The sequence below is a fragment of the Salvelinus alpinus genome, chromosome 25 (genome assembly GCF_045679555.1).
Source record: "Salvelinus alpinus chromosome 25, SLU_Salpinus.1, whole genome shotgun sequence".
In the NCBI taxonomy this organism is placed as follows: Eukaryota; Metazoa; Chordata; class Actinopteri; order Salmoniformes; family Salmonidae; genus Salvelinus; species Salvelinus alpinus.
The window spans coordinates 13,140,607-13,150,389 of NC_092110.1; the positions used below are offsets into that span (position 1 = coordinate 13,140,607).

General features: G+C 42.9%; 1 protein-coding gene across 1 annotated transcript; it reads left to right on the forward strand.

The window, feature by feature from the left end:
• Positions 1-718: 718 nt before the first annotated feature.
• gpn1 (GPN-loop GTPase 1) lies at positions 719-4,637 on the forward strand. The gene is made up of 13 exons (XM_071365663.1): positions 719-969; positions 1,255-1,348; positions 1,592-1,698; positions 1,827-1,864; positions 2,017-2,095; positions 2,194-2,288; positions 2,443-2,488; positions 2,683-2,829; positions 3,052-3,134; positions 3,215-3,254; positions 3,372-3,462; positions 3,620-3,730; positions 3,944-4,637. The coding sequence occupies exons 1-13, from the start codon at positions 793-795 to the stop codon at positions 4,033-4,035; spliced, it is 1,200 nt and encodes a 399-aa protein (XP_071221764.1). The 5' UTR covers positions 719-792; the 3' UTR covers positions 4,036-4,637.
• The last annotated feature ends 5,146 nt before the right edge of the window (positions 4,638-9,783 follow it).

Below are 9,783 nucleotides of genomic sequence, written 5' to 3' on the forward strand. Positions count from 1 at the left end.
GCACATGTCCAAGAAATCTTTGCGCACTGAACGAAAAATTCCCAAATTCCCAATAAACGTCGAATAAACTGGTCAAACTCGGTTGAAAATCCTACTTTAGGATGTTTTTCTCATATGTATCCAATAAAATCAGAGCCGGAGCATTTCGTCGTGTATACGTAACGCATTTCAGAAGACAATGTTAGGTTCCCTGGTGCACAGTTGAATACTGACAAAAGAGCGGACCGGTCACTCCAAAAGCTCTCATTCGGTCTCAGATCAAGCTAGACACCCCATTCAACATTCTACTGCCTGTTGACTTCTAGTGGAAGGCGTATGAAGTGCATACAGATCCATAAATATAAGCCAGTTGAATAGGCAGGCCCTGACAGAGAGCCCCATTTTCAGAATTTTCACTTCCTGTTTGAAAGTTTGCTGCCAAATGAGTTCTGTTTTACTCACAGATATAATTCAAACAGTTTTAGAAACTTCAGAGTGTTTTCTATCCAATAGTAATAAAATACATATTGTATGATCTAGAACAGAGTACGAGGCCGTTTAATTTGGGCATGATTTTTTCCCAAGTGAAAACAGCGCCCCCTATTAAGAAGAAGTTTTAAGCAGTACTTTAAAGTATTTTTACTTAAGTACTTTACGCCATTGAATACCATTTTCCTTTTTTTACGCTGAAGGAGAAAAACGGAAACAAAAAGAGCAGGTAAGAGCATCACTTAGTGGTGGAAATAAGAAAGACAGGCTGGCTTTGCGACAGACTCGACTACTTCACAGCAACAGTCTCTACCAACAACAAGCATGGCTACTGCGTCTGGGAGCACTTGTCAAGAAGGAGAAAGGAGTGAATGCGATGATGGAGGAGGGGACAATAGTGACTCAGCAAAAGAGACTACTTCGGGAAATGCTTCGCAGAAGAAACCCGTTTGTCTCATAGTGCTTGGCATGGCAGGGTCTGGAAAAACAACTTTTGTGCAGGTAAGCTAAAACGAGCTAATGTTGGCTAACTAACTGTTAGCACTACAGTAGCTAGGTAAGTTAGCTAGCTAACGTTACCAGTACGGTGTATGAGACATAGCTATGCTAGCTCAACCAAACTAAGCACAATTGTTTTCTGGAATTTAGTCTTTTTCTTCTTTGCTATATAGTCAAGCAGTTTGGAAACGGTATATATTAGCTAAGTCACGGACATCTGGGTTTTAACTTAGCTACCTATGCTAACGTTACCTAGCTAGAGCTGACGTTGTTGATATTCCTTCTCAGCGACTCAATGCTCATCTTCACACCAAGAAGTCTCCTCCATATGTAATCAACCTAGACCCTGCGGTGCACGAAGTTCCTTTCCCAGCCAACATTGGTAAGAAATCATTCTGACCACCATGCATAACCATGCATGTGTCTGGCATCATGTTGATACTGTAATACTTCTTGCCAATCATTAATTTGTTGAATGTTCAGAAAGGTATGTTTTTTTCCCCTTGGTATTCTATTGATAGAATTCAAGAATTGTAAATATGTTGATATCCCACGACACTATTATTGTATTAGCTAGCTAGCATGGCTAATAAGTAACTGAAAGCTGCTTATTGTCCCCTTGTAGATATTCGTGACACAGTGAATTACAAAGAAGTAATGAAGCAATATGGCCTAGGTCCTAATGGAGGAATTGTCACCTCGTTGAATCTCTTTGCTACGAGGTTTGATCAGGTAGGCCCAACTCTTTTTCTGTTGTAACAGGACGTGTATTTGACACCTAGACTGTCCAATAGATGTCACTATTATTGCTTGCACAATTTGAATATTATGAATCAAAATCTCCCATTTTGCCTTCTCAGGTCATGAAATTCATTGAGAAGAAACAGTACAATCACCAGTAAGTATTTTTTTTAAATCTGAAAGTTAGTAGATGTACTCCTGGTAAGCATAGGAGAAGCATAGTTAGTACAGCGTTGTACTGTTGTTTTGCCATCCCCTTTTCTGGTGTGTACCTACCTACCTGCCCTAACCTTTGACCTATGTCTACAGATATGTGTTGATTGACACTCCTGGACAGATAGAAGTGTTCACCTGGTCAGCGTCTGGAACCATCATCACTGAAACTCTGGTGTGTAGTAGTAATGTGTTATAACATTTAGGCCTAAAGATATGACTAGATGCAACATAATTGTGATCTGTTTGGTGTCTGTGTGAATGTGTTTCCAGGCCTCTTCCTTCCCCTGTGTGGTGGTCTACGTGATGGACACGTCTCGCAGTGTCAACCCAGTCACCTTCATGTCCAACATGCTCTACGCCTGCAGGTCTGACACTGTAGGGAGCACTAGCTACTTTCCGATGGTCAAATAAAACCACAAATTGGTTCGAACAAATTGAATATTTGACATATGGGCAATAAAGAACTAGTGTGGGGCTTTTGCTTGTTCACTTTGTGACTGTGTCCCCCCTACCCACCAGCATCCTGTACAAGACAAAGCTGCCCTTCATTGTCATCATGAACAAGGTAGGAAATGATTGGAACACTTTCATCAAACCACTTTAACTTGGTAACAGTGAATTACTGAATGAGGGGAAAAACTATAGGTGTGTAGTCGTAGGTGTTGACATGCTCAAAGGAAATATGTTTTTTGGGGAGGATAATAATACAGAGATAACAAACCACAGATTTTGGTACATGTCTGTGTTGTGTGGTTTCAGACAGACATAATCGACCACAGCTTTGCGGTGGAGTGGATGCAGGACTTTGAGGTGTTCCAGGACGCTCTGAACCAGGAGACGTCCTACGTCAGCAACCTGACGCGCTCCATGAGCCTTGTGCTGGATGAGTTCTACACCAACTTACGGGTATGTGTCTGTCTTTCAATACATTATGCTTCTTCAGTGCACACTTCTGTGAACTGTATGTAGTATTATTTGTGTGTGATCTGCATGTGTGTATGTGAGACAATATTCTATGAGTTTTGTGTTGGACTTTTACATCAACCTATGGGGAAGTGTTTCTGTGCATTTTTGAGAGGGTTTATCGCGTGTTCCCTCTGATTGGTCACGTCTGTGTTTCATGTGCAGGTTGTGGGTGTGTCTGCAGTCACAGGCAGCGGATTGGACGATTTCTTTGTTCAGGTGGCAGAGGCTGCAAAGGAGTACGAGACGTGAGTGAGGGGGCTGCTCTGCAAACACGCACACCACTGTGTAATATTTGTGTGAAAATTAATTGTTTTGTGTTGTTCAGGGATTATCGTCCTGAATATGAAAGACTTCATAAAGAACTGGTGAGTGTTTAAATACCAATGCTACGTCTGTGCACAATACTGAGAACTACTGTATGTTTGCCAGTGTGTGTGCACGGGACATCTATCATTCTCTGACGGTCCTGGTATGTCCTCCAGGCCGATGCTCAGAGCAGGAAGCAGCAGGAGCAGATGGAGCATTTACAGAAGGACATGGGAGCTGTTGCCATGGAGACGACCTCACGGACAGGTGTGTGTGTGTGTCCATGTTTGTGTGCCTGTGAGAGAGAGAGTGACCCCCAAAGCATTACGTGCTTGATTGTGTGAGTGTAAGAGATCACATTTTGTGTATTATATGCTAGGTGTTCTGTGAAATAAATAATGAAATGCCACTTCCTGTCCTCCAGGGGAAGCTGATGTGGCGGGCCGAAGTGATCTCATCTTCAACCGTGGTAACCCTGATGAGGATGAGGAAGAGGAGGGGGAGGACAGCGACACGGATGACATAGATCACAACGGTACGGGGAGAAACTTTTTTAGTGGCCTCAAGGTCCTATCATTGATTTAACCCATAACATCAAATCACCTTGTATTCCTAACAACAAGCCTAATCATGATTCGTGAATGATTCTTGCGTGGAAAGCAAAGATTTGTTACAAAAATATGATCAAACACACAAAAATACTGGCAATATAAGTTCCCTTGTTGACTTAACATATCATCCCTTTCAGTGACTGAGGAGAGCAAGGAGGGCACAGCCTTCGGGAACTTCCTGAAGGAGAGGAAAGAAGTGGTGCAGGTACGAAATAGGAAGTCTCAATGATGTCTGGAGGACCCTGTAAGGATGCCACTTTAGATTATGGAGATACACCTAGGTGTGTTGGCTACTGGGACTTCTATCCCTACCTGCATGCCTACTGGTCCCCTCTTCACAAGTGCTGAACTTCATTGGACTGATGCAGTGTTGCAGTTCAACTCTGACTTGAAAATTAGTATTTTTCCTTGTGAATGCAAGTGTTATGTAGGTTTTTTGTTTGATCTTACTAACTGCAACTTATCAAGTTAAGGACAATATTTTTGCATAAGTGTTGGATAAAGTGAACCACTTGTTTCCTATTTCTTTGTCAGAAGCTCGAGACTCATTTAGTTTATAAGGGAGGGTTATTGAGATAATGGCTGATGGAATAATGTACTTGTATCCTATTATTTTTATCCTAAGTTGTTTTATTGCATATTGTTTGTAAGTTCATTCTATGAAGCTTCATTCTTCCTATCTGGGGAATGCTCTTTAACAGTCACATAGTCCTGGAAGTGTATATTTTTGTATCACAATGTTTTCTTTTTTAGTGCAAATGTGCTCATGTTAAAGTCCTGTAGTGTTTGTCTCGATCATTTTTAAAGCTAAATAAATTGGTTATGAATGTGTTCAGCCTAGTCGTGTGTGGCTTCGTGAGATGCACACTGCCATATGTGAATGAAACTATGGGGTGAGGGGGTGGATAGCCGGAATATTCTGGATTCTACGCCTTCTCACCATCTGGCCTAAGAATCAAACTGGCATTCACAAATACAGCAGAATGGTATTCTGTGAAGACTGAAAATACAGTTTATTTTACCTTGCTGCAGATGGGTATGGCATCATTTGCCTACAGAATGACCGCATATGAGTTTACAGATTAAAACACATTTGTTAGAGGAAATTCACAAATGTTTACGTGGCCTTATTTTGACTCTTTCTGTGCTTGAAGGTGATATCCCAAACGTAAAAAAATAAAATCTCCATATTTTGTCTCTTTTCAGAGTCATCACTTGCCATAGACTACAATGCATTATGAAAATGTGTCTAGACATGTTATATAAAATGCTGAAACACTCAAAACCGTATGTTATTACATCAGAATGTCATTGTGGATTTTGTTTCTGCACTACATTTATTTAGATGTTTTTTTGTATGTTCCACTGTCCCATATTTGCATATTTTAGTTGTTTTAAACGACATCATTCAAACACGGATGTGCTGGGACATTATGCAGAATGAGGTTCTGATGCATTATGAGTTGTTTTATAACATGCTTTACACACATTTTCATAATGCATAGTAGTCAATGGCAAGTGATCACTCAGCAAAATGTCGCAACCAATTTTCTCTTAAAACAAAATATCCTAAAACAGTTTGGGGGGGATCAACTACAAGCACAGAAATAGTGAAAATAAGGCCATATGTAAAAATGGGTGAGCTTTCTCTTCAATGCTTTGCATCGCTGAGTCCTCTTGTCCCAAATCACTTACCCTTCATTCGGCCCTAACCATTCAATGTTTACAGATCTTTTGGTAGATGCAGATTTCATCTGCTCTGATAGTTGCTGCTGTGGCTGCTTATTGTATATTCCTGCTATATGTGTAATGCAAATGCATGAGTCACGCCTGCTGAGTCGTGTTTGCAGCAGCACAGAAAGCCAACAGATACAGGGGAGTATTTTATCACAGATCTCAGTCTTAATGGCCAACGTTTCCCTCCATTTGCTCAAGATGAGTGGGTCTTACCACACAGATTCACATAAACACAAACCGTGTCTCTGATGAGATGAAAGTGTTGTCGCGGCAACACAAACAATGGCAGCAGCCAGACGCCTCCTGTGTCGGTGTTCTTCCAGTGATGGTGACTCACTTCCGCGATGGCATTTACAAGAACATTCACACACCCTCCACGCCCCTCCTCTCAGCCCGTGGGCTAGAAATGTCGCCAGACACACAGGGAACAAATAGGATCTCTTGAGCGGGAGAGGAATTCACAGCTCAGTGGGAAAGTGTCAAAACGCCTACTAGTAATTACATATCTACAGTAAAAAGCTGAATAATGTGTCAAAGTTGAACACAAGTATGAGAAGAATGTTATAACTACAATTGAGAAATCACATTTTCATGCAAGTGAACTCTTTGGGAGGTAGTGAATAAGGTCAAATGTCATGATCTTTTGTCTGTGCAAATCATGGCTGACTTATCTTTTTCATGCAATATCATATCTGACATTTTAGTAGACGCTCTTATCCAGAGCGACTTACTGGAGCAATTAGGGTTAAGTGTCTTGCTCCAGGGCTCGTCGACTGATTTTTCACCTAGTCTGCTTGAGGATTCAAACCAGCGACCTTTCGGTTACTGGCCCAATGCTCTTAGCCGCTAGGCTACCTGCTGCTTATCATTAGCTGTGACTTGATACACCCTTTGGGGTTCCTATTTGATACATTTACTTACCTTCACGTTTCCTTTCTCACATCATAACAAAGACCTAACCTTAATAAAACTTTGTTTTCATTGAAGAAGATCTGTGGTGTCCAAGTCCAATGTCGACATGTATTCTTCAAGATGACATCATTATATGGGCCTGCAGGCATATTAGACTAAATTAAATAAGAAACTGATTTCATCTGATTTATTGTTAGGGTAACTTTGGTCCAGCAGTCTCGCTTAGCAGGGTGACTCATGACGCCATCACAACATTGAGTCTTGTTATTATGACATCATCCTCTGGGTTTGATTTGAGGAGGGTAAGTGGATTCAGGATGTGTGTTGCCCCTTTGGAATACAGCATGATGTCATTCTTACTGTATCTGATGGACATAAAATAAATGCTGGGGATTACTGGCAATGGCATAAACATTGGCATACATTCTGCCTGGTCTCATTGTGTTCCATTCTCTTCAACTCCTTCCTGCCCTAAGGTCTTTCAAATGGTAATTTGATTGATTGATTGAAACCCTGAATTCTAATATCACTACAGAGGCTGTATAATGAGCAAGAGAGAGGAATGACGACAAAGTCTAATGAATAATGGATGGTGCTGTTTGGTATGGGTGAGTGGTCAACAGCACAGGACTGACGCAGTGAGCTCATCCCACTGCACAGAGGCTCAATGCAGACCTACAAGCCCACCACCCCAACTCCCCAAACAGCACCTAGAGATTTGCTGCAGACCTACAAGCCCCCCACCCCAACTCCCCAAACAGCACCTAGAGATTTGCTGCAGATCTGCAAGCCCCCACCGCAACTCCCCAAACAGCACCTAGAGATTTGCTGCAGATCTGCAAGCCCCCACCGCAACTCCCCAAACAGCACCTAGAGATTTGCTGCAGACCTACAAGCCCCCCACCGCAACTCCCCAAACAGCACCTAGAGATTTGCTGCAGATCTGCAAGCCCCCACCGCAACTCCCCAAACATCACATAGAGATTTGCTGCAGATCTGCAAGCCTGCACACACACACACACACACACACACACACACACACACACACACACACACACACACACACACACACACACACACACACACACACACACACACACACACACACACACACACACACACACACACACACACACACACACAGAATTTAACATTTTTATTATTAAGTCTGTCACAAGAGTCTATGTCCCACCATACTAAACCAATGTCACTATGTGCCAACCCCTTACAAACAGATTGTAGCACTGCAAACCTATGTACCCCCTCCCCCTCACAACACCTATAGATATACTGTAAAACCATGTGTGTCCCCCCTCCCCCTCACAACACCTATAGATATACTGTAAAACCATGTGTGTCCCCCTTCCTCCTCATAACACCTATATATATACTGTAAAACCATGTGTGTCCCCCCTCCCCCTCATAACACCTATAGATATACTGTAAAACCATGTGTGTCCCCCCTCCCCCTCATAACACCTATAGATATACTGTAAAACCATGTGTGTCCCCCCTCCCCCTCACAACACCTATAGATATACTGTAAAACCATGTGTGTGTCCCCTCACAACACCTATAGATATACTGTAAAACCATGTGTGTCCCCCCTCCCCCTCACAACACCTATAGATATACTGTAAAACCATGTGCCTTGCTTTCCTCGTGACATTGTCCTCTTATTGTTTGTTGTGTCTAGTTATGTGATCTATGCGGACGATGAGACTGATGCATGCACTGCATCTGCAGAGAGATGAAAGGGAGCTCCTGTGATTGGCTGGAAATGACATCACTGAAGGGTTACTGGTGATGAGGCTTTCCTTTTAAACACATCGTCGTCTACCCTCCTCTCCTCCTCTGCTCATCCTCCCATCCCCCTCTCCATGGAATGTTTATGTCGTTGTTTTACACTGACTCAAGGTATATGGGGTTGCTCTTTGGCTTTTGCAGGGGTAAGACTGCACAGTCCAATGCAGTGATAGACAATGGAAAGGTGTTATACAAGCAACGTCCTCCCTCTTCTCTCCCTCAATCTCTTTAATGCCTCCAATGCTGTGGCTCTGTTCCTCCACTCATAACCTCTAGCACTCTCTTCCACCCCCTCTTTTTCCTTCCGTCTCTCTTTCCTTCTCTTCTTTCTCTCTGCATCCTGTACTGTACCTTTCTCCTCTACTCATAGCCCACACATTTCTCTCATCAGCACCCACTCTCACCCCCCTTCTCCTCCTCTCACTTTCTCTCTCTCTGCACACGACTCTCCTGCTGGCATGCAGCTGCATGACATCATTTGGGCTAGTGCGATCCCTCCCCCCTCTGTGTCTAATAACAACACACCTTGAGCTAATAAAACCACCTCTCTCTACTGCATGCTGTATTGTTAATGTGTTTGTTTTATTTGCCTCCCTGAGCTGCTGCACTCCACAGTCCCTGCCCTTATCCCCCTGCCTTGCAACGCTAATGTATTATGACATCATTCGAATGCACCTGACTTCTCGCCTTGAGGGCACGATCATTAATATTAATGTTTCCCGCTATTAATGCTTGTGAGTCTTCACACAGAAATGCAGCTTTTTATGTCTAGAGAATTTATTTGACGTAAATTGGTGGATGGCTCAGGTTCCTTTCATCCTATTGTATCACATTTGCCTTTATCCCTTTTTTCTCCAACTACTAGTCGCTCCCTGTTTATTCTGCGAACACTGATTGATGCTATGGCCGTGCTGGGAGTCTGTGTTCCTGATGTTCTTAGAGCACTCAGTGTTCTGTTCCAGGTACCACTTCCATGCATGGCATCATGGGACATGTAGTTTATTAAGGGGATCTAGCTCTGTGGATTCTCACACTAGCCTAAAAATTGTCAGTACGGGGTTGGACAGTCCTGGTCCCACGGTGCTGCAGGGTCTGCAGGTTTTTGCATCAATACATCTGATTAATAGTAATGGTGCTGGGGTGGAATAAAACCTGCACACTCTGCATGTTAAGTAATTGTTTCCATTATATTACGGAATTATTTATTGATCACTATTTAAAAAGACCCTTTACATCTCAACTTCATTTCAGGTCCTGTTATTGAAATAACATTAAAACTGAGACACTTGTAGGAGAACCAGAATAACAGGTGGACTGTTTTAAAGAGCCGTCAACAGGAAATATGCAGGCAATTGATCCAGACACAGTTTGTGTGCACACATGAGTGTGTGTGCGTGCGTGTGCGTGCGTGCGTGCGTGAGTGTGTGCGTGTGCGTGTGTGTGTGCCCGCGCGCGTGGGTAGTAGCTGATCCACACAGGGCTGTTTGCGAGGTGAGTGTTGTTTAGTCATCCAGAGCTCTGG